General features: G+C 40.2%; 1 protein-coding gene across 3 annotated transcripts in view; it reads right to left on the bottom strand.

Moving 5' to 3' along the window:
• Positions 1 to 1,734: 1,734 nt before the first annotated feature.
• Positions 1,735 to 25,550, bottom strand: part of BICD2 (BICD cargo adaptor 2) — a 50,585-nt gene continuing 26,769 nt past the window's right edge. The window contains exons 2-8 of one of the 3 annotated variants that reach the window (XM_059856009.1): positions 21,890 to 22,102; positions 18,853 to 19,005; positions 16,335 to 16,787; positions 14,323 to 15,342; positions 13,111 to 13,262; positions 7,047 to 7,257; positions 1,735 to 3,923 (exon numbers count right to left, since the gene is read on the bottom strand). In XM_059856009.1, the coding sequence (XP_059711992.1) occupies positions 3,918 to 3,923; positions 7,047 to 7,257; positions 13,111 to 13,262; positions 14,323 to 15,342; positions 16,335 to 16,787; positions 18,853 to 19,005; positions 21,890 to 22,102 (2,208 nt within the window). In that variant the 3' untranslated portion in view covers positions 1,735 to 3,917. The other 2 variants (XM_059856010.1, XM_059856008.1) reach the window with 2 other exon arrangements.

The raw sequence follows: 25,550 nt of genomic DNA, 5'->3' as shown, positions 1-25,550 counted from the left end.
ACAGATGAAGCTATCTTTTGAGTAGTTGGAGTGATTTTCCCAACAATGACTAATGAATGTTTGCTTGAAACTTATATAGATAAACATTCAAAATAACACTCAAAAATAATAACACACTCAGAATAATCACATTAACTAGCACTTTGCTTAGTTATGAGCTCACAGAGGTGATCTTTTTTGGTCTGAATTGTTTCTTCAAAGTTCTTGGATGCAAAAACACCTCTTCCTGATCCTGTAGGTCCATCTACTACATCAGCTTTTAAAAATCATAAGAATGTGAATATATTTTTAAAACTCTAACGACTGTAATTATTTGTCTAGCCGGATTTTCCAATGTTATCTAGTGAGATCTCCAAAAAGCTCCTCAGTCCTAATCTTCATTGCCTTCATCCCACAAAACCAGGTACCTGGGAACTTCCAGGTCTCTGATCTTTAGGCATCTCAGTACATCCAGAAATCTGACCTGTTCCTCTTTTGGGAAGTAAGCAACTTGTCTTCAAGCCTCACTATCAAGAAACAAAGAATCACTGCTGGATTACTGACTTCACAGCAAGCAGGAGTGTGACATTTGCTGGCAGATTCCCATAGACAACAGCAGTCACATCTACAGCTGGAATGCTGAACCCACCCTCCATTTCTGCAGAGGCAACATTTCCCCCAGGGCTTAGGGAGGGGATTTTTCTACACAGAAAAGAGTCAAAGAAATGAATGTTTTCATTAATAGCCATTCACTAGACAACCTTTTAATGTAAATACTCCTTTTGACAGTTTTCACATTTTCTTTCTTACTAAAGCATTCTTGAATTCTGTTTTACTGTTTCACAGGTCTGCTCTCACGTGCATGCAGATGGATTTACATGTTTCTTCTGCAGATCAAGCTCCTGTTATAGAAAATGCAGACTTCTACAATTAGGGCAAGTGTCCCAGCACACATGCTCTGCTAGTTCACCACATACCCCTGAACAAGTGTTTTCAATGCCCAAGGAAAAACTGGCATCTTGCGTTCCAGCTATAAATTATGTTGATGAGCTGGTGTCATGCAGCTGACTGCTACCAGATAGAGAAACAACCAGCAGAATGGTTCTGAGAATCCTATCTGGTGGCACAAGAGCTGTTAAACTAGAGAATAAAATTACATTGAATTTTTCTAGGGGACAACATGAAGTCACTGCTCCAGGAATATCTTTGTATTGATGGGGCAAATCTCAGCCTTCCCTCAGAATTTTGGCATTCTCTTTCAGGGTCTCTTTGTGAGTTTGTTTGCTAATTCTACTGGACTAACATCAACTTAATGGATTTTCACAGAATCCCTGACTGGTTGGAAGGGACTTTGAAGACCATCTTGTCTCCCCTGCCCCGCCATGAGCAGGGACATCTCCCACTAGACCAGGGTGCTCAGGGAACACTGCCAAGCCAGGAAATACTTCCAGGAAGTGTTCAGGGCCAGGCTGGATGGGGCCCTAACAGTACGTGAGTATTTTGGAGAGTACATGAGAAATTAAGATGCAATTTCAGGACGAATTGTCAACACTAATACCATAGCCTTAGTCCTACCCTTAGTTTCCCTGTACAAGTGTTTGCAAGGCTGTTCAGTGACACACATTAAACCAGTCGGATTCAGGCCAAAACTAATCCATGAAGATGTCACAGAATAGGAGAGGATGGTGCTTCCTGAACTTGAACACAAATAATTAATTTTCTAGTTCTGCAGAAAACTTCATGTGATGTATTCAGTTTCTTTCAGATAAAAATTAGTATTTATTTGGCACCCAGCTGAAAATCTCCTCAGCCAACTCCTTAAACCAGCACGTTCTTAAACCACAAAACCAACAGGCAGAACACGCAATTCCTTTTGTCTTTTATTGCTCCTGCCAATGTGACTACCTTTACGCAGGCATATTGCTTTCCTAGATTAAAAACCGTTTTATTAATCTGGAAGCAGTGTTTTGACCTCCACCCCTCCTCCTAAGGTTATCCAATTAACATAGCTATAGCTTTAAGAAGCACAACTTTTTTGTTTTTCAGATCTGTATAAAGGTTACTTGGCAAGAATACATGCACAGGACGTTAAATGGAGACCAACCCACCACTAAAAGGTAATGCACATAGAACATAATACAGTACTTTGACATCATTTCAAATAAATACCCACATACAAATGTAGTAATTTTAAATGCAACAATATTTCTTATGAATCAATAGTGTAACAGAAAATGGAAATATAAGTCCCCACATCTAGGAATAATAATGCTTTTTCCAGCAAACAGAAATCCTTTCTGCTCTGTCAATATTCATTCAATTTGTACTTTTTTTGAGAAGTGGGAGGGGCTCCCCTCCGGCAAGTACCAATTTCATCATCCACATGAGCCTCACCAAACCATTGAGAACCTGGCACGGCTTGTTGATGAGCTTCTCACTTTCTGTTTGCTGAAATCACAATTAGATGCAACATGCAAAGGAGATCCCAAATGTGCTGTGGTTCACATCTGCACACAGTGCCGTGGCTCCTGCCCCCACCACCGCTCACAGTCAGCGACATTCCTGACACATTCCCAGACTGATACCATAAATGTGGCCATATACTGCTCACCTGTTCAAGATGAGTCCATCTGGCTCCCAAAGTGTAGTCATGTTTGTTCAGGTTTGTGGTTTTGATTTTTTCCCCTCTATGCCCCAAATTTGCAAGGATTTGCATGATGAAATATCATTGACTAACAGAATTTTTTACAATTCCTTGAATATATAAACTCTATAGTAAGCCTACCATTAAAAAAGTGCGAAATGGGAGTTCACTTTGCACTTATTGCTCCACATCTTTAACAAATTCCAAACCAGCCATTCCATTCCTCCTAAGTGACAGGACTTAGCCTACACTACTCTAAGAGTCTCCTTTCAAATTATCAAAGGCACTACTGGCAATAATGAGTGACAGAAAGGCGCTGACAGATAACACCCTATCACTGACCACTTTAGAATTTTTCTTTCTAAATGTACCATAATTTGGCACAATAAAATGAAAAAGTAACAAAACAATTCCAATTTGGAATTTAACTGTTATAGTTGTATAAAATTCTGTTAATCGATAATACTTCAACTTCCTAAAACCCAGAAATTCTGGAATTTATATGTAATACTACTTATTTAATATTTTTCAAGTGCCTATTACTGTTTTAACCAGAGAAAAGTCAAGTTTTCTTCTTGTTACATTGAACTATTCCTAAGAATAATAATACGATATGAAAAAAACCCCAGAATTGGAATACCCTGGATTTCTTAATGAACATGGCAGTTAAAAAATCAGTAATTTAAACATATAAAGCATAACATTTTAATAAAAAAAAAGATACTGAAGCACAGCACATAGTTTAGCAGAGCTCCTGCTTTTTGTTGAAACTCTTTTCTAATCACAATCTAGAGCCCCCCCCACAAATCTCTGCCACAAGCTGATATATAATTCATAAGTCACAAGTTTCAAATTGGAGAGAGACAATGAGCACAAACCACTGCATTTATATAAACTCTTCTACATAAGGAACTAAAGAAGCTAAAGAAAAATATCAAAAGTGCACAGGTTTAACAATCAGGTAAAAAATTAGCATCTGTAATGAAGTAAATTCTCCCAACCAACATTTCTAGGAGAGCACAGACTAATATGGTGAGGATTACATTTGAAGTAGGTTTCTTCAGCACTTGTAAGGTTTCTTACTGCAGCAGCACTTATAGGTAAAGCTTGTTTGTTTTATAGCTTCAGGCACAAAGGGAAGGTTTCAGGTAAATATATAGGAAAAGGTGTTTTCAAAAGTTAGGATCAGGTCAGTGGTTTCCATTCTGTGTGCAATGGGCCACCACTTTGAACCAGAGTGAGGAGGGCTAAGAAATGTGTTGCACTGTTGGAAAGGCCTTCTCCAGGGACTACTCTACAGCTGAAAAATGGAAAAATAAAATAGCATTAGGAAAAAAAAAAATAAATCAGTGTTTATTTTTCATTCAACTGAAAACTTAACCCCATCCATGTGCTGTGCAGGCAGGTTAGTTGGCTGAGGGTCTGTTAGCTGGCTGGGGTAACAGCAGCCACTCCAGCTCACAGATGCCTTTCCAGTGGGTGAACAAGGCTTTGTAGGCTCAGCCTGGAAGCAACAGCTTTGCAGAAAGAAGAATTCTTACAAGTACTGAATACAGCTTTGCTATTCAAGTATAAGTTAAAAGCAGTGAGTGTGCAAGAAATGTTTTCAGTGAAGCTTTAGGTTCTCCATAAACATGCAGGTCAGAATATCATGCAGGCCTATGCAGAGGATCATTCAGAAGAGCCTGCTTGCAGAGGTAGGTGATGGCTTAAGGAATTTTCCATGCTTTACCCCAACCCATTGAGACTGAAAGAGTTACAGTAAATGAACATCTCAAGAAATTGTTAATCAAGAATTAAAAAGACTCAAGTCTTAAATACTACCTAAAAATACAAATGGCAGGATCAAGTCACTTTACACCATTCCTCAGTTCTTTTTCTGACAGGATAAACCACAATGGTGATAGACTCAAACAGCAGTCAGGCTGGCTGTTAGGGTTTTTTAAATATTTGCAGAAATGACTGAAGATGGAAATGATCACTAAGGCTATTGAGCTAATAGTAAAATTGCTCACACTTGGAACTGAAAGAAGGAGCCAAGCCTAAAAGCAATAGTCACTGTCTGGTAACACCAGAATTATTACAGAAAATTCCAACGAATTTGAAGAAAAACTTAACAATGCATTCAATTAGTTTCTCCAGTTTACCTTTTTGCCATCAGTATTTTGCAAAAGTACTGTCACTAGAGACATGGAAGCAGGGAAAACTGTGTTAAAGCTCCCTACTATGGTGGAAGCAGAATTGTTACTGAGTCTATTAGAGCAGATCAAGTTAGCACTCAAAAGCCTGCTTTCACCATATATTTTCAAATTGTACTTAATGTAGGAATGAGAAGAATAAAGGCCTTTTGGAAGATTGTGCAGCAAAGAAAAGCAGGATTGAAAATTATAAAAGATATCTCTTCTAAAATATCAAGCCTGCTATTTAGCAGTATTAAAGCTCAAATTCAGGAGAATTCAGTATTTTCTAAAAAAAGTAGTAACAGACACAGAGGGCCTAGTTTCTAAAACCAGAACTGAAATTTGTTTAAACCTCAAGCAGTTAAGTTTTAGAAATGTATTAGAATTGAATCACTTGAGGTTTTTTGATTCTTCTCAAGAGCAATAAATGAAATTCTGGCTCTGGGCTGCAGCATTTCCATGGTTCCCAGCTTTGTATCAAAGTTCCATTTGTTTAAAATCTCACTGTAGTAATTTAGACTTTCCCCCAACATGCCTAAAATATCTAGGAAGCCAAAATTTCCCATGGTTTTCCCTCAGTGGGAAAACCAGCCATGCTCTTATTAGCTTCTGTTAGCACTAGGATATCTCCTGAGTGCGCAGGGGCAGCTCATGGAGCAAGCTGAGAGCAAGAACAGGGACAGGCAGGGGAGCACAAGCACAGCACAGGGCTAGAATGGCTTTGGGAACCATGCTATCAAGCACTCACCAGCACTGGCTCGCATTTCTTTTAATAACACTACAGGCATACGTAAGTATTTGAAAGAGTACAAAATTAACAGGGCTTTACATTAAAATAAAGTCTGAGGCTAGGCACTTCAAACTCCGGGTTAAACAAAGAACTGTGCCTTTCTGTGTTCCACAAATTTTCCACAATTTTAGAAGCAACATTTTCAATCTTTTTTTCTTATGTAGGCACCAATTAGAAAGTACACTTCTATACTGTCAAACTTACTGTAATTAAGTGGGTAGAAAGGCCCCTTAAAAGTTCAATATCAGACAAAGGTTTATTAGTCTTTAAAGATTAATATGTGCACTAAGCTACTTCATAAATCATTATTAGCAGGATGATCTGGACCAATTTCCTGTGCCTCTAATGTAGAGCCCTGTGAAACACATGGCTTGCATACGGAATGCCATACCTTCCGTGTACTTAAAAAAATGATCAAAGCTCTGAAATGCTACCTATTTAGGTTAATACTGAGAGCTGAGAAAAACTGTTTGTGACTAACAATGCGAGACCACAGTCACATAAATCCTAGACATATATATTGTGTGGCTACTTTCCTGTACAGGATAACTCAGACGGGTTCTTTCTAAAGTGTTATGCTTGCAAGGAGCAAAATAAGACCACACAGAACCTTTCAGGACATAACTTCTTAAAGTGGAAGTGTCTACCAGGTAGAATCCCAATTCTTAACATTTTAAATTTTGTATCAGATGGAGTTAATATTGCATATTTTTAATATAAATGTGCAAGTTTCTTCTGAATATCCCTCTGAAGAGAGGGACGCAGAGTGTAAATAATGTACCAGGTTTTGTTTTAGCTTTTATAGCCTATAAAAGCTTTAGGACTTTGGTTAGTGGTGATACAACAGCAAGTATTTAACATCCGCTACAACAGGCAAATTAAGCGTGACTCCAGTTTCCAAATGCTCTGAATTCTGGAGACAGCTCTAATTTTAACTTTGTTTTTCATCACTTAAGCCACAGTCACAAAGAGGGTTTTCCGTTTGTTTCTGCCTATGAAAGCATTTATTGAAGTATACTGCAACCCTGGAGAAAGGATCACATTTGTGCTATACAAACTACAGCAAGTAACACCAGATACATACTCTATCAGGCATACTCTTAACACTCACCATAAACAGCAAACCCCAGACCTGTTAATTGTGGAAAAAGCTAACTGATTTCCACTATTAACTTGTTAATAGTATCCCCATACTTATGCATTAGCTACAGTTAGGACCACTGTAATACATCTGTATTACCTGGCCCAACAACACACTAGTATGAGTCAACTCATCGTGATGTTAGATAGTGGGGATTTAGGCTGACAGTTACAGCATAAAATAAGATGCAGAATATGGTTTTTCTAGACATGTGTCCTAGTCACAACAGATTTTATATTTCTCACTACAAAACACCTGGTTGTTCAGGACAGATCCTTCAGACCTGTCTCCACAGGACCGAATGGGACTTACACTGGGGTTACTGCCCTTGGCTTTGGAAGCAGACTTTGTGCGCACCCTTTTGGACTGCTCGTGGTCCAGTTCCAAATGTTCCAGGCGCTGGGTCAAGGCCAGTTTCTGTTGGATAGCCATCCGAAGCAAGGAGTTCAGAGTCTTCTTCTCATCCTCAGCTGCTGCAAGTTGCCGCTGCATTTCATCGAGCTGTGTGACATACTCATCACATCTGCAATGAAATATATCAATTTTTAGCAATCCTGGTTCCATTATAAACACCTTCCAACGTAAGCCCTTGTGTCCAGCCTATACAGCAGTGATAACTTTGCAGCTGCTTATATACACACTCTTAAACAGGAACTTCAACTAAACTTGTAGAAAACCACAACTACTTCTCACTGGGGTTCTTAGAATCCCACACTCAGTACTTCACATTTGTGGTTTTCAAGACAGTGTATAATTAACAGCCTCCCTGGAGAGAGGAAGTATGGAGCCTGATCTAATTGTACTCATGTCTGAATGTCAGTGAGATGTCCTCCCATAGCAAGTAGACCCTCTGCAGTCATACTACTTTTGTCTGTGCTTACAGAGTGGTTCTAAGCTTCAGGCTGGAGAGGGTCTGAGGGCAGCAACAGGAGCGTTGTGAAATGGCCACCTGAACTGTGCTGTTTGTTACTTTACACAAAGTCCAACTAACAAATCTTCAGTGGTGACTGAACAGCAATATTAAGAACAAGCATCCTTCAGAATTCTACTTTAACCTACTCTGATTATGCTACAAGTAGTGGCTGTCTTCTCAATAGCAAGTGACCTTTATTTAATTGTTCTCACCATCAAAATCAATTTTAGAACAATTAAAGGAACTGTGTTAGTTGGAAGGCTGTGGTAAAGCTATATGAATGCCTCAAGCTGTTCCATCTACAGTCATTGTCACTGATTCTGGAAGCTGCTTAACTTAAAAAATTAAAGTCTATCTGTAGGTGTATGGATATAGAAACAACATTTATGCATATGGATAGAGAAGTAAATATTCATAGGTACCAGCTAGAATTTACCATCTGCAAAATACAACTTCTTCACAAAAGCAGAAATATCAGCAGAGAAGTTCCTTTAAATTTTGAAATTGAAAAGCCCCTGACTTAAAGGGACATTCATCATTAGGTAATATAAAGCACTCTCGAAAAAAACCCACCACAAAACAAAACTGCATTGATATGCAGATTCATCAGCTGTGCTTATGCTATCAAGCCTCAAACTCTAGTCTCCCTGACTTTAAATAGCAGGATTAGGCCTATATTCCTAATTATATTTGCTTGGGAATATAAATAGGAAAAATTTAAAAAATTTATTTTTGAATACATAGAGATGTTAAACAGCAACTCAGTAATATAAACCTGTATGAACTATAACTGTACTGGAGCTTTACAGACCAGGAAGTTTGGGGCCCCCACATGCACAGGAATCTGTCCCCTCACATCTCCGGACGTCCTGCTCTGGAGTTCCTCACAGCCTCTCCCACACTGTGCAGCCCAGGAGAAACCAGTATGTGAGGAGTCTTTAAAAAAAAAAAAAACAACAAACCCAGGAACCTTAAACTTGTTGGAACACTAACACCTGCCCTTCTCAGTGTGGTCAGATGGACTTATACCAACTGCTACACTCCAGGGAGTGGAAGCCAGACTCCAGGCCAGATCTTGTCCCATTGACCCATTTCAGCTCTAGAGATGAAGTGAGATTGAAACAGCCCTGGGAAGTCTGAAAAAACTAAAATAATCTAGAAAGTGTAAGAGTCCTCCCCTCTGAGGGAAGGCGACACCAGCTCCAGGCGGAGGGTGAGGTCACAAAACTGAACAGCTCCCAGCATCCTACTGACCCTGGACCCTGCTGCTCCAGAGTGCCAGAGAGGTGTTTTCTTTCCCTGGGGGTGGGAGCAAGACACAGGCTAAAGATTTCTGGGAGGATAGAGAGGCTGTGGGGTTTCACCCTAGCTTTCAAACACACTCATTATATCTGAGGTGAAAAGCAAGGTCTGGTTATATTAGACGTGACTTTTCTGCTTTCTTTTTTGTGCATACCTCAAACCTGATTCCTTCCAAGCTCCACTATTGCAAACCAGTGGGATGTCCAGAATAGCATTACCAATTCCTTGAGAAATGAAATGGGATTGCTTCAGCAAAATATGATCTGGCACTGGAGTGACTTGTCCTTGTTCCCCTTGTTCATGCTCAGTATTACAGTCCCAAAAGATTTGGGATGCGTAAAAGATATGCAGAGGTTCCACCCGCCCTCTTCTACCTTCTTTCTTGTGAATCAAAACATATTCACATTTTTGTACAGACCATGAAGTTAATGTAGCCCCAAAACTTGCAGCTCAGTGAAACAGCGCCAGGATTGCTGCTGTCTTGATTTGTTATGCAGCAGAGAAGTGTTAATCCAGGCCAGCTGAAGCAAGGGGAACAGATCTCTTCACTGCCATCCCATGTGGAACAAAAAGAGATAAGGACGAGAAAACCAAACCAATGCAGTAAAGCAGAGCAGGGACTTCCACACCATCTCACTTATGTTCTGGTATCACTCCTGCCTCTTGTGCCAAAGCCAATGGCTGACTGGCCTTTCTAGGCATGGCATCTAGCCTAGAAAGCAGTGAAGTCTTTTCCATGTGAGCCAAGCTGTAATTAAAGCCAGGATTTTGACTCCAAAAGATTATTGTAGCAAGTCATTATCTCACAGAGTTTACAACATCAACTTACTGTCCCTGGAAATTACAAGGTATTCACTATTTCAAATACCTAAATTGGTTGTTTGGTTGTTTTGTTTTCCATAGAACTCTATTCGGGGACTTTTTCCTTTCTTCCCAACAAAAAGGGAAATGTTGTCAGTAGCATATGTACAGCTGCAGTTTGTAACTGTACCTGAGCGACGGTTTTCTTCAATGAAAGACAACTGGGGAGAAGCAGGAACGTTAAGTACTCTGCCTACACATCAACCTGCACCCTGAACCTGATTTCCTAATTCTTTAATCCAAAAGGAATCATATAGCCTCAAACTCAAAACTTGTCCTTGTGCAAGCATGGCTGTCCTGGGCCAAGGAACATCACACTGTACAAAGCACAGCAATCATTTACTGGAACGAAGGGACAAGAAGTTTCCCAGAAGTGGCTGTAGATGTTGCACACAGAGGTGGACTGGGATCTGCACCACTTTCTTCCTTCATGCTGCTCACTGACTCTAAATTTAATTTTATCAAAAAACCCCCAAACCAAAACCCAGCAATGTTGCCCCCTTAACCATCTAGGATGGCACAGGCTCTGGACCTGCTTTAGTTGGTGGCAGCAGCAGCTATGGCAGCACATCTTTGTGCTCTGTGTATTTTTACTGCTTTGACAGAACAATAAAGGCTCCTTCCCTTTTACCATTCCGTTTGTCATGTGCTAGGCTACTTCCCAGCTATATATTCAATAAAATCAGAATGGAAGATGTCTTTCTTTTAAAAACACCTTTGAAAGAAGATAATTTAGCTTTCAGGCTTTTAGGAAGAATGTGAAATTAGTATCAGACTGCTATACTTTCACATATTTGCAGCTTTAAGTAGATAGTGAACACAAGGCTCTGATGCTGCCCATTTTCTTAGTACTGGTAATTAACAACAACAAAAAAAGAAGCTTAAGGAAACATCAACAAGGTTTTTAAAAACAATATCAGCTATATACAAATATCTACACCGAGAAAATAAACATCGTGAGTGTTAGACATAATGATGAGAAATAAAAACTAAATCTTCTAAAACTCTCTGAAGCCAAACTACTGAAAAACCTAACTTGGCATTTTCCAAAGCCACATATCACTGTTTCCCACAAACACTGGTTTGCCTTAGTTCTACAGACCAGTTTATGTAAGGGTCAGCATGTAATAGTTTTAATACCATTTATATGTAAATTCATTAGTGAATCAAGCTTGGTTCCAGAAAAAAAATAAAAAAGAAAAGAAAATAAAAAGGGATGTAACCAAATGAACCTGGGCATACCCATATTTTCCCCCTCTTCCCGGCAATCAATGAAGACCACATGACAACTTCCAAGGAAACAAGACAGGTGACTCAGCAGTGACTGAAGGAGGTACTAGAGAGAAGCATCAACTACTTCTACCTCAAGAGCTTAAACTGTCAACTCACTAAAGAAATTCCAACATGCAGGATTAAAATCACAATTTCTCAGCTTTATTAAAAACTGGGAAACGTATTAGCAGAGACACAGTTAAAATGAGATGAAAATGAGCACTAACTGCATTCAGCTGTAAGAGATCAGCCACCTGCTGAGTTTCTAACTCAATCTTTGTATTAGAAATTATTACTAAAGACAGATTTTTAACACCTTCCGCCCACCTTTTCCTTACCCCAGGCTCTAATTCCAAGCTCTTCAGCTCTCCCCACCCCACGCCACCCAAGCCATGCATGTGTTTTGCTTTTTACATCATACAAGCACTGACACTTTCTATGAATTGTCAAACATAATCAGGACTTGTGAATCTAAACCATGGAGACAAATAATTGCTGCTACAGTAATCTCCTGTATTTTAAAGTAACTCACTTTCCACTTTGATTAAAACCATAAAGGCAGACAAACTGCCAAACAAGAGCTGGCACAGTGTACTGTGAGGAGCTCTCTGCACCATTATTATTTCACAGGAATGCATCCTGTGGTTCAGTGTCTTAGCAGCAGTGTTCAAGCAGAGCACCAGGAATGGGAAGGTGGTGTGGACATAGACACTTCAACAAATCTTTGGGAGAAGACTGTTACAACCCAGGTCCAGGGCCTATCTACAAGGGGCACCTTCACCAAGGTTGAATATCAACATATGCAGCACTACATTTTAGTTCTCAGACACAGAGCCTAGAGCAGTCACCTCAGTGCTGTAAATGTGAGCATGCGCACAACATCATTTAGGGGGTTTTGTAGCATGCCCATTGGATAATGAAATGCCTTTGTCCTGCCTGGACATCTCCTTGCTTTCACAGGGATGCTGACAGCCCAGACCTATTTTAGTCTCTAGATGCCATTCATCACCTCTAGATCTAGCACCAGGAATAGGAGGTAAATGCTCTTATTCCTATCTGGGAATCCCTTTCTGAAAATGCTCAAAGTCACATCTTCTGTGTCTAGCTTTTCTGAATATTAATAAGGAACAGCTAAGGGAGCTGGGTTTATTTAGTCCTGTCAAGAGGAGGCTCAGGGGATCTCATTGCTCTCTACAACTGCTGGAGAGGCAGTAGTGAAGTGGAGCCAGTTTCTTCTGCCATGCCTGCAGTGAGAGGATCACAGGAAATGGCCTAGAGCTGAGACAGGGGAGATTCAGAGTAGGTATTAAAAAAATGTCTGCACTGTTCAGGTGGCCAGAAATTGTAGTAGGCTACCCAGGAAGGTCGTGGAGTCATCCTCCCTGGAGGTGTTCAAAAAGCATCTGGATGCAGTGCTGGGTGACGTGAGTTAGAGGTGAAGTGGTAGTCCTGGGTTGACAGTTGGACTTGATGATCTTAAAGATCTCTCCCAAACTTGATGATTTAGTGATTCCATGTACCACACCACAAAGCACAACTAAGAAGCAGAAGCAAGTTCCAAAGACAAAGCAATCAAATCAGGTGACACAGGTCAACGAAACAACAGATGCCAACTACAGGACAGACAGCCTAAGAATACCAGCATCTTTGCAACATCTTTACCTTTTCCTAGATCATCAAGGTAAAGCAGAGACCTATCTTCAGCGTACAATAAATGCTCATTTTGCATTGTTAAATGTCACTCCTCAGAGCTAATCGCTTTAAGAACAAGGGAAAACAGGTAATCTCCCAGCCAACTTGAATAAATACTGCCACAACAGCTTTATGTTTTGTAGCAGCACACTATATCCACACATGTTCCTCATCAATAGGAGCATATCACAGACACACACACACACACACTGCAAGCAATGATCTTGGGAAAAAGCACCTACTGCTTCACTCTCTGCATGGTGGATGGGAAAGATGTTCAACTCTTCCCCACATAAGCAAGGAATTAAATTTTGTGGAGTTCATTATATTTGTTACCTTGTAGCAAACATAGCTCTCAGGGAAGAGAAGGTGGCAGCATCTTCCTTCAAAGCCTTCAGCTCATTTCGCAGTTTCATCATGGTCTCTGTAACCATCGCTTTCTCATTCTCATACTTGCTTTTTAAGTTAGCAAGGGCTACTTCTGCAGTCTGTTGGTTTCCAGGGAGAACAGAAACATAACATTTAATGAAACTCTTCATCAAATGGCTGGCTAAAAGATTTTTAATCACTATTCACATAATGAAACATTTACTTTGTACTGGAATGTTAAACTTGGGGTCAACCTGTCTTGCACAGATAAAATAAAATGTCATTTCTGAACATTGGGAAGAGACATAGCCATCTCCTACTCCTATTAACCATGCAGCAGCATTAAGGAAGTTACAGAATATAGATGTAGTGAAACCTATCTACTAGCAACACAAAGGAACAAAACAATCTACTTAGTACGTCAATACTAAATGCATTTGTCAATCACTAGCACAGTTCTCTCTTGTAGCATTTTACCTATCTTACATTTGGGACACCTTTATTAAAATGTGCAAAAGAAAACTTAATGTGTTTATTTCATTCTTAAACAACACCACCAGCAGTTTAGTAGCCGAAACTACTTTTTTTTTAAGACAATTTAAATTTAACCATAGAGAAGAAGATGAAGCATGTCATGTGGTGCTTCAACGGCAGTTATTTTCACTTTCTGCACTGCTAATGCTGTTGAATGTCCAATCCCCAAAGATAACTTTTACCTTTCACCTCTGTTATTTTGACCACATTCTTATATCATATTCTCATTTTGGAAGGCTCTCTTATTTTGGAGTTTGAGAGAGAACAATACTTAAATTTCAGAACTCTTTTAAGGGTAACTACTAAAATTCTTTCAAGTAGGAAATAAGATTACCGCTTCATTTTAGGTGTCCTACATTAAATATAACCTGATCTAATTCAGACAGACAGTAGATTGGAACTACCTTAACCTTAAAAAAGTCTCAGGAATACGTGAGAAGCTGAAGTCAGTTATAGCCCCAGTGCTCATCTTTACATGGGTGCCTCTAATGGAACAGCCAGCTTCAGCCTCAGACTAGTGAAATAACAGCAATGAAAGCCCCACAAAACTGAGGGAATGGCAGAATGAATTCAAAGAAAAATTCTCATGTGCTTATGACATAGTTGCCTAACATTGTAACCTTCAAACCTTGAAGACCTGGATACCTGTTTGTTGGCTTTCAGCACAGTTCTCAGAGTTGCTATCTGTTCCCTCTTGGTGCTCAGCAAGGACTTCAGCTTCAGGATTTCTTCCATAAGAACTTCCTTGTCTTTGTCCACCACTGGCCCAAGCTCTTGAGTAGCAACGCGCTGCCTGGACAGCTCGGTTGTTCTGTCCACAGCAGCCTGCAGGTGTTTGATCTGATCCCGAATTATAGCAATCAAGTTATAAATGTTCATCGGTTCCTTCCGAGGATCTGACACAGGGGAAGGCAGAGATGACACCGGGGATGGGCTGCCGTCACCACTTCCACTCTCTGCCTTTCCCAGCTCAATAGTCAACAGCCCTTTAGAAAGAAGAATGGGAGACCTTCTTCCCTTGGCCTCTGGACTACTGCGTCCACCTTTACCTTCCTTGTAGTAGTCCAGCATCACTCTGTTTGGAGTTTCATTGTTGCACATGCAGACATGGTGGTACAAATTGGCCAGCTCTTCACTGAAGGTGACTAGCTCATCTTGAGCCACGCTGAGGCTGCCCTGTGTTTCTCCAGCAACATCACTGACTTTCTTCAGCTCCTTCTCCAGCCTGGACATCTGTTCTCTATCATGCCTACTGGACTTTTCCAGTGAGGTGATCTTTTCAGTGAGAGCTTGGCTCTCAGTCTCATATCTACTCTTCTCTTCCTCATACTTAGACTCACATTCTTTGTACTTTGCTTTCAAATTTTTGAGCTCTTCCTTCAGGTCAGTAATTTCTGCCACAGCCACTTTGTACTTGCATTCCAGGATCTCTGGCCCATTGATGTCAACTTCATAATAGTCTCCATCTTCATGGCTATCTCGGTCCTTCTCGTTATCAAGGGCAGACTGACGCTCCTTACTGGCCTGGAGCTTCTTCATGGCGTTCAGATTTTCAGTGAGTCTGCCAATTTTCTCATGCTGCTCTGAGAGAGCCCCCCGTGTATTTTCCAGCTGCTTCTGAGATTCCTGCAGTGTTGTTAATAAGTTAACCTTCTCTCTTTCCATCTGAAATGCAGGAACACAGACATCTACGTTAAGGGAATTGTATCACTTAAATAGTTTTAACTCTAAGAGACAGCAACTTAGCCAACAGCCCATATGGTTACAGAAATTCAGTCACTTGCACATTATAGGAAAGTCTCCCCAGAGTATTCTAAAATTATCTCAAATTACAGTGTTCATTGCCAATTCTTTCTTATCTCCTTGTCAAAATGCACATTTTTACACATTTATTCCCTAGGTGATGGTCTCATTGTGAAAACTTCCTTTCAGCTAACAACAAGGTAAAGTTTATTGCTATCTTCTAAATTATCAAGTAAATTCTAGAAAATACACAGTAACTCTATGGTGAAAGCTTGGAACTTCCTGAAAGACTCAGAAACACCAAAACTTTTTCAAGTTTCTCCTCTTAAATTTCTAATTTTTAAAAATTCTGACAGCTTTTTGCATAAGGGCTTTTTCTTACAGAACAAAATTTAAAACACATCTGACCAAATATTAGTAGGAAACAGAAAGGTGCATTTTGCTCTAAACTCTCCAGCCTCCTAACTGCACAAATATAGCACAGCAATGCTTGGTGCTGATTAAGATTTTATGCTCTTTGAACTAATTACAGAAAATATGAGTACAAAACTTCTTTTGATGAAGGTGATTGGAGTAACTTTCAATTTTGAAACAAACCACTATTGTTCTTGGTAGTGATGTAATGAAGTAGACACAGCAAGTATTGCACAGGAGATGAATTAGAACTTTCCAATAAGGAAAGGACATGACTGCCAATTCCATTGCATTAAAAAAAAAAAAAAAGAAAGGAAAAGAAAAAAAGCTATGTTTTTTCACTGACAAACATTTAGCATCCTCAAATTCTAAATCAATTAAAGCCTTTAAAGATACAGTATAAACAGTACCATGTGAGATACTGAAAAGACTGAAATTATATCCCAAACAAACTTTAGGAGCTATTTGGAAGTGCACAGCTCTTTAGGAAACCCATTTACCTGCACAAGCTGTTGTTTCAGCTTCTGGATTTCAGAAATGTTTAATTCACTCAGAAGATCTGAAACCAGACTTGGGGCTGGAGGAAAGCTTTCATTTTTCTTGGGTGTTGAAGTACTGTTTTTGCCATTGCTGAGTTTGCTGAGGCAGTTTTGTTCAAATCCATTCATGATTTCATCATTATTGGGCTCTGTGGCTTCATCGCTGAACTTCAGCCCATCCAAAGAGATGTTTAAGTGGCTGTTGTACATGGAATCATTGATGTTCATGTAGTGAGACAGCTCCTTCCGAAGGTTGTTCTTCTGCTCCCGCTCTGTCTTCAGTGTTTCCAAGGCCTCCTCAAGTTGGCGCTCAGAGATCTCCTTCAGCCGGATGGCATCTTCCAGCTGGCTATTGAGAAACTCAGTTTCCTCTTCCAGCCTTTTGATTTCATGTTTCAAGCCTTCAAACTCCACCTGGAGATATACAAAGGTGGGATGGGGGGGGTGGGATCTCTAATGAAAATGTCTGCCAGCAAGGCACCAAGTCATTTTGCTTTTGAATGTTTGATGCCACTTAAATATTGTAGAAATAGAATACTTATTTCGTTTCTGGAGTCTAGTTTCAGCACTATGACTGTAAACATGGCTTATGTAATTTACCTTCTCAGGGACTACAGAATAAATTCACTAAGCAAACTGTCAAATGAGCTCATCTATTCCAGCTCAATCTGGACAGGTGGGAGATACAGTGTGTCTGATACAGAAGCATCCGAAATCAGACTTTTCTAGCTCTGCATGCAAACATTTGTTCTATTAAAAAATTCCCTGGCTAGCCTCCTCACAAAGTTAAGCTTCACATTTCCAAAACTGGCATGATAAAGGTACACTTTGATGCTCTGCTTCACTGCCATTCAAATACACACCACTGGGTTAAAACTGTGATCAAGCTCTGCTTTGATACATTCAAATTAAAATGCTTTAGCATTTCTCTCACCATCATTTGAGCACATCTTGAAAGGGCTACAATTCAGATTCTACACTTGAGATCCACATTGATGAGTTTGATGGCATGCTATCTATCACATCTAGTACCGCACTTTTTTAAACCTCTCTTGCACTGAAATTATATACACAAACAAGTCATGTAAAATTTTTTATCACTTGTGAGTAGCAGGGAGGAAGCAAACAAAGAATATTCTTCTTTACTTTGAAAGAAAGAAACTCATACCATACGATTTGTCACTTTTTTTTTTTTCCCCAATTGCTAAATAAATTTTAGATGTCAACATAGAGCAACCTGGGAGTGCAGAACCACACCCAACTTAAAACCAGGAATCATGTATTTTAATTCAGCATTGCCTGGGAAAACTTGATGGCTGCTTCTAGTTGCAGGAGTAACTAGAATAATTAAAAGGTCATCAAGTAGGATTAGGAGAAGGTAGAAAATTAATCCACTGCCATGAAAAGAACAAGCTCTTGGTTCCGTATGCTTCCACTAAGATAAAATACTTCACATTGTAGTCTATTTTCAAAGTTTCCAGAATAAAAATACAGCAGTCAATAACTACTAGCAAATACTGAGATAGCATCGGAGGTTAAATTTAGCTCAGGTCAGAATGGCAGCATTCTCCAGTATTGTTATTCTAGAATGTGAACATGGAGCTGGGAACTTTCACCTGCTGCTCTGAATATGATGAATGAGAAAAAAAGGTAAAATCCAGAAGTAACCAACTACATAGGTTTGATTTTACCACTTCCCTCTCTCTTCCACCTGAGCTTTATTTATGCAATGGGACTGACAGCTACCTGAAGAATAAAAATAGCAAGTCCCACACTGATAGATGAAGATAAGTGAACCATGACAAAGACCACATCTATCCTAATTAGCTCCACAAATGATAACTCAGGGAAGTTCTTAAAAGTTCCAAGAAGGCAGTTTTCTAAAACTCTGGAAATAGATGGAACTGCACAATTAAATTGACCTTTTAGACAAGCAGTCACACAGATGTAACAGTGTAGAGCAACTATAACAGCATTCCAAGTTTATTGAAAGTAGCTAGAAGAGTAGCACAGAAATGGAGAGAGATGGTAAGGATAAAGTAGCAATTAAAACATGTTTCAGAAACATGTTCAGAAACACTCCTATTTCCAGATACTGTAGAAGCGGAAGGATGGAAGATAGGTGGGTAGGTGGGTGGGTAGATGGATGGATGGCATTGTAAAGAGACACTGAAAAACAACTGCAGCAAAAGGACTAAAACAAGTAACAAAGCAGAGTGATAGAGACTTTTCTTTCATCAGAGAAGGAGAAGACAATGGAAGCACTTGGAAGTCAAAGTAGAAGCAATGAAGTATTATGACTGTGTATAAGCAGAGTCAGAAAGGACAAGTCTTGGTGCTAAAATATAGAGCTTATAGTCTCAAAAGTAGTACAAAGATAGAAAATAAGTAGTTGGATGCTCAAATAAGACAGAACCATACTGTAACACAGGAATTAACTGGGGCTACCAAAGCAATGGCCACTGGTTGGAAAACTTGCCTGACTTTGCTTCAGGACAGACACTTGTTTCTGCAAACAGATGTTTTCCTCTTCAAGTTCAGTATAGTCTTGCAGCAAACGTGCTTCTCGGAATTTATATTCCTTAATATCATCTCGCAGGCGGGCCCTTTGGATCTCCACATTTTGGTTAACCTGGAAAAACAAACAAAGCAAAACAAAAATGGTGGATCAACTACAATTAAATTGCAAAATTTTGCATCTTTTTTATATGCACTAATTAATTTAATTATATTGAAACATATTGAAATTATATATCTTCCCCTTACCCTCTGAAATTACAGAAAACCAAGTCATTTACACAATAATTAGATTTTGTATTCTTGATTTTCTTACCAATTCTCACTATTGACTCAAAAAAAGTCAAGAAACAAGCAGGAAAAGCAGCATTTACACCTGTGTTGTTTCACTGGCTGTAGCAACCAGCAAAGGTTTTCCAGACCAGAAGTCAGTACCCAAATCTGTTTCGAGATTTAACAAGAAGGGCCTTTTCACAAGAGAAAGACAGATTCAGATGACTCCAGATGTTATTTGGACATGTATTTGCTGCTGCTTTTCAACAGACATTTTCTTTATAACCAGAGCAATAAGCTGAAAACGAGATACAATTAATCCTTTTGGAGAAAGACACTAAGTTAAAACCCATGAAACCTAAGATCTCAGGTTGAGAAAAAATAGAAACTAGTTGACGTAAAATACTCCCTTCCCTTAGCCCCAAGACTTATGCAGGACTTAACAAAAGACTTCAAAGAAAAAGTTAGCATTGTTTTGAAAGATAAGAAGTAAAAACCAATATATTGGTGTAGTATGACCTTGGGATCTTTCATGAATATACACAGACACTTGGATAAATTGAGCTGGAACATACAGAGCTATAGAAATGGCTCACTGCACTTACCTTTTATTTTTTCCAATATTATTTTCCTTCAAGTCCTATCTTCAAACACTTAATTCATACAAAGTGAAAAAGTATGTTCTAAATTATTAACAGAATCAGCTTCAGATATAAGCAAACAGGGAATACGGTTGCCTAAAAAATAGTATTTTTGTAGCTGTGCCCATGATAGGATGGAGTGGTTTTCCACACTTCTAATTCAAAACCACTTCTAGCTGCAGACAGAGGCAGCCTGTCACTTCAGCTGGCATATGGGACCTGCTGCCTAATCTCACCTGTCCTGCAGCCCAAGCAAGCTTCAGCCTCAGGCCTACAAACTCAGATTCGCTCCGAGCTCTCCACTCCTGGCCAAACACAGGCATGTCAGTGATGACTAAATATGGTCTCAGCCCTTGAGAGTGTGCAGCAGGGTTCCATTGCATAACCACACAGGTACCAACAGGCACACACAGCATGCTGAGATAAGCAAAATGTTTGCAGCTGGTGGATGTGCCAAGAACTGAATCTGGCATGTTTTGAATACAAACACTGAATCACCTGCAACTGTTAAGACTAATCAACTTAAATTACAATTCCCTCACACATCAGGTAAAGATTTGACTATATAAAATTGTCTGTTTGTTTTTAGCCACAAAGAGAGCACAACTTCACAGCTCACCAAGAAATCAAAATTGCTGCAATCAGACACTGCAGAACACCAATACAAATTACAAGTTGCTATAGCCCATATTCCATGCCTGAGTAAGTGTTGTCTCTCTATCTTTTCACAAACCCAGGGCCAAAGGGAAAGCTGAGGGCTGACATGAATTCACATTTTTATGTCTCCTTAAAAGGTGACTGGAATGTGGCAGTATCTGGAAAGAAAAATCACCTCCAGTTGCAGTGACATTGGAAGCAGGTCAGAAATCTGCTGCTCAGCACACTTTGAGAAGGGACCAGAATCCCTCACAGACACCTCACTGCCTCTGGGGTGGGCAGTTTTTCTATTAAGCTAGTCTCAAAGGTTGGGAAATACAGACAAAGAATTGTGTCTGTGTTTCTAGAACTGTTTCCCTGTCCAAGGAGAAGGCTTGATTCCAACTCTGTTCCACAAAGTTAAAGGAGAAGCTGACTGGTATGTTTGATCACTTGCGACTGCTTGTACCACAAATCTTCTCTGTCATATCCCAACAAGAGGCACCAGTGAATCCCCACATCTCCAGAAAAGTAACCCACATTTCCTCATTGATTTTACCACCAAATATTATCCCCATATTTGTTACTACGCCCTAAAGAAATTACATGAGACACTTGCAGCTGAGGTCACATGGACTAAGTTGAGATTCAGATATGGGCTCTTGGATAGCCTTTCCTCCTGGCAGGGGAGGCCAGTTGATTAGCTTAGGACTGGACAAGACTAGACCCCAGTGCTTCAAAGGAAGGTGGAAGAAAACTCAGGAGTAATAACTGCTGACTGTTTTATCCATCCATCTATGGTTTACAGTCTCTGTAGTTTTACCAGGCTGAATTTAAGCAATAATTTGAGCTCTCAAAACAATCATTTCTGCACCAGGACCACAAAGACTTCTGCTGAACTACAGATTCTGTAAGTAATTAAACTCTTTAAGTAACTTTTCAGCAATGATTTCCCCTTAAAAATATATGGTTTCAATAGCAAAACAATAAAAGGTCAAAGTGATTATGTTAAGCAACCTACGTAAATGTAAAAGCCACCGCTTCATGAGAAGACTATACAAGACTATAAACTTTACTATCCCTCTCTTTGTTCATTTCAGTGTTTTGTTATAATCCCACACCTTCAGAAATGAGGGAGGAAAAAGGGATGAAAAGGGAAATTATGCCACAAATATTTTGCAGCCAGAAAATCTGCATTGGGAATGAAGCAGCAAAGTACATCCAAGGGTCTCTGTGCTTGGCCTAAACAGGTTCCGCTGCTTTTAAAGGCAGCAATTCTGGAACTCAGGGAACTGATGTGCAGCACCCACAGGACCAGCATGACCAAACATGCAGACATGTGTCTGTCAAATCATCTTTCAGCTCAGGAATCTTCCCTTTTTTTGGCTACATAGCACCAGAAAATGTAACAAATCCAAGCTGCAGTGAACCCCGTGCATCTTCGCTCACCTCCTTCAGTTCCTGTGCAACAGAATTAAGGCGTTCACTTTCAGACTGTGTGTTGGCAAGGACATTTCTTATCTGTTTCAATTCTGTCTGCAACTCCATAACCTTCTTCATGTAGTATTCTTCTTTGGTAGCTGATTCTTGAATCAAGGTTTCCTCTCTGCTCTCTCCATCTGCTGCTACTTTCTTGTGGTTAGTATGGGCCTGTCCAAAAGCCTAGAAAAGTCAGAAAATACATTTTTTTATCAGTAAACCTATAATTCTGTATAAGTAAAATCAATTTTAAGTAGTTGAAAACATTTACCCTCATATAGTTCTTCAAGGCAAAGGAATGTAACCTTTTCCTACATCCTCCAATTCAGATTTACAAATCCTAGTAAGTGGCCAACACTGCGCTCTTGAAAGCAAACCACAGCACCTAAACAGTGTTTTTTGATGCAGAATGCTTAAATAGAACCTCATATAAACTCTTGTGGGAGGGAACAACAATGCAGTGACTCTGCTGTTGAAACACGACTGGCTTTCAGCCAGATGACTGCAAGATGACCAGACACTGCTGCATATGCATATTCTCTATAGTGGGGTTAGATTCACTTCTGCAAAACCAGAATCACTGAGAACACATCTGGCATGAGCAGCCTGTTCCCCTTCCCAGGCTAGGAGCTCCCAGCAGCTGCTGCTGGCTGGTAAGATTACAGCCCCCTCCCTTGGTCTTGGAGGCGTTGGCAGGGCTGCTCCAGATCCAGGCTAAGCCAGTGGGGTCACACTGGCTGAAGTAGGTCAGCGGACAATCCCCCAGCCAGCTCGAGACACCAATCCCCAGCAGTGTGCCAGCAAAGGTACTCAGAGGCAGGTCAGAAGTCCAACCTGCTTGGCACAGCCTGCCTCTGGCTAGTCCTCACATTGGCATTATTTTGCCTCCTCACATTTCTTTTGGGGGGTTCTTAATTTTGCTTGAAACCCTTGCAGGTGATGGTCCCTGTGGCAGTGTTCTCCACATGTGCCCCCAGCCCACACAGACACTCCAGCTGCTGTGGTACAGAACAGCCTGCGGCTGTCACTGGCACATGTTGGAGAGCAGAGCTGGCCACTTCCAGTAGTCATATTTGTAACACACGGCCTGGCAGATCGGCCATATTCAACAACATTAAATGTGATCTTTTAAGTGTTGCACACGCTTGCACCACAATCCAACCCAAGGCATATTTGGAGCTTTCAGGTGCCACAGTATCTTTTTGGGATGCCAAAACATGGCAGATTCTCCCAGTCAATGTTAATATCAGGCCAAGTCAAGGACAGGGAAGCATCTCATGAAACTCCTTATCTAGTCATGCATTTTTACTTGATGCCAGCTCTTCAGAAAAATACTGCCAGAGAAGAAAAAAAAAAATCTGCTTTAAAGAGAAACAGATTTCAGTGTTTTATTACTTCTGTATATTGCAGCAGGCACATTAATAGCACAGAAACTACTGATTATACCAGGGCTGAAACAGCTGATCAAGTATGCTAGCCCTGCCTATGATTAAAGGCACGCAGATATTGCTCCTATCAGACTAAATTTTATTTCAAATAAGCAAGTCAGAGATATAGGAGACAAATATCCATTGGAGAAATTCTAGCCAGATTCATCAAGATAACCTAAGGGAAACTAAAAAGTGCCATATTTGAGACAAAAAGCACCATCTGGTGCTGTCAAGTCCTTGTCAAATGAATTTCAACAAAGCAGCTTAAAAGCCTAATGCCCAAGATCTCCATAAATGTTAAAGGGATAACAAAAAGCACACAAGTTCCTCAAATACACTATTTTTTCCCTGTAATTAAACTAAGATCCACCTTTAGAGACCAGTATGTATGACAAATCTCTGGCACAGAGAAAGGGACAATGGGTATCTCTTTGCCCAGTGAAGTATCACCATTTGCTCAGCTGCAGGATGCCAAAACAGCAAATGGAAGTTCAGGATGCTTAAAACCTCAGCTGATCAGCCAGACCTCAGAGTCCAGGCATGATTCCATCAAGGAGTTCAGTAATGTCACTAAAGGACGGATTCTTAAGAATAATTGTGGAGACCCTGGGAGGCATTCCCTGGTTTAGAGACACACAAGAAGCTTCCCTCAAAAAGCTGTTAAGACCCCATTGTCTCCCTCCCTTGTTCCTATGTCCCTGAGCCACTCCCTCCCTATTCCCTGATTGGCCCTTATCTTTGCACTGCCCTGAGACTAGGGTCACCCCCAGGGTCCCTTGGGAGAGAGAAATGTGGACCTTCCACGTGTGTGCGCCTGGGACCTGAACATCTTACCAGGCGGCTGAAGAAAACATCTGTGGATACCATGCAAAGGCCCTTTTTGCTTCCTTACCCTGGACTTTATTAGCAGCAATTCTGGCTGCAACAAATAATGACTAATTTGCTTGTGAAAGTTCCAAGGCAGATGCTGGGCCATGGGTTTCTTTAACATCAGGAAAGAAAATGTCATCATTTTGCCCAAGTCACAATTGACAGGGAGTATTTAAACACAGAAACTGCCATAGAGGATGAGACTTTTTAAAAAACCCAATATCCTGTATTCTACAGAGGCTAATGCCAGATGCTTCAGAGAAAGGTGCAAGAAACCACATCATCTCTTCAAGCTGGGGATTACCTTAAACCTCAATGGACAATGCCTAATGTAAATTTGGGAGAGCTACTAACTTTGAGTTACCCATGTAAAAATACCTCCTTATTTTTCAGAGATTTATGCTTTTTTTGGCCTCAGTAAAATCCTACAACAACAAATTCTATATAAAAATCTTACTCTTACATGACAGCTTTTCATCAGTTTACAAGTTTCCCACATTTCCATAAAAGAATGCATATTTTTGTTCAGAGGCTTGAAGGTGTGGTGTTAATCCCATGGTCAGCTGTCAATCACTCACTATTTTTTGAGACACAAATCACAAGTCTCTAGTCTCTGGTGATGGCAAGGTGAAGTTCAGTAAGTTATCACTGCTTTTATGTGTGACAGGTTTTTCCATTCACTACAGCAGTCAGACTCCCTTTTCAGAAACTGCCTTTATTACGGCTTGTCCCAGCTGGCACAGCTGACCCAACCCACTGTTTCTGCAGTTAGTGTGTATCCTCACACACACTAACTGCAAAAACAAGCTCATGGTCACTCCTACCAAAGGATGCTGCTGGCTCCTTGTGGGATCCAGTTATTTCTGCACAGTAAGGCTGTTATTTGCTCTCAGCCAGCATGCTTGTGAAGTGTCAGCAGAAACCATGCAGTTAGCTTGAGTATTGCTGCCTGGAGTACAGAACATGAGTAAACAGCCTCTGACACACACAGAACATGAGAAACCTCCTTCAGAGTCATGGTCATCAGGACAGACAGCCTGGAACTATACAAGCTGCGTGCATTTACAAGACAGCACTTGAAAAGCATTTCCATTCCAACCAAGCTTTGTTATCTCTCTTGTATATGTACTTAGAAACAACCTCAGACATCACTGTTACAAGCCATTTTCATAATTCCTGTGGAGAACAGGAAATGTAACTTTTAACAAAACTGTGCAAAATTACAGGGCAATGCAATTATCTGCCATAGCTACAGCCCAGACCTGTCTTAAATCAAGCTAGAAAAACTGACTTTTTACTGCTATGCATGAAACCCAAACCTTCATACATGC

The sequence above is a fragment of the Haemorhous mexicanus genome, chromosome 11, assembly GCF_027477595.1.
Source record: "Haemorhous mexicanus isolate bHaeMex1 chromosome 11, bHaeMex1.pri, whole genome shotgun sequence".
NCBI lineage: Eukaryota > Metazoa > Chordata > Aves > Passeriformes > Fringillidae > Haemorhous > Haemorhous mexicanus.
Note: the sequence above shows the minus strand (reverse complement) of the source record. Positions and strands in the feature narration are given on the sequence as shown.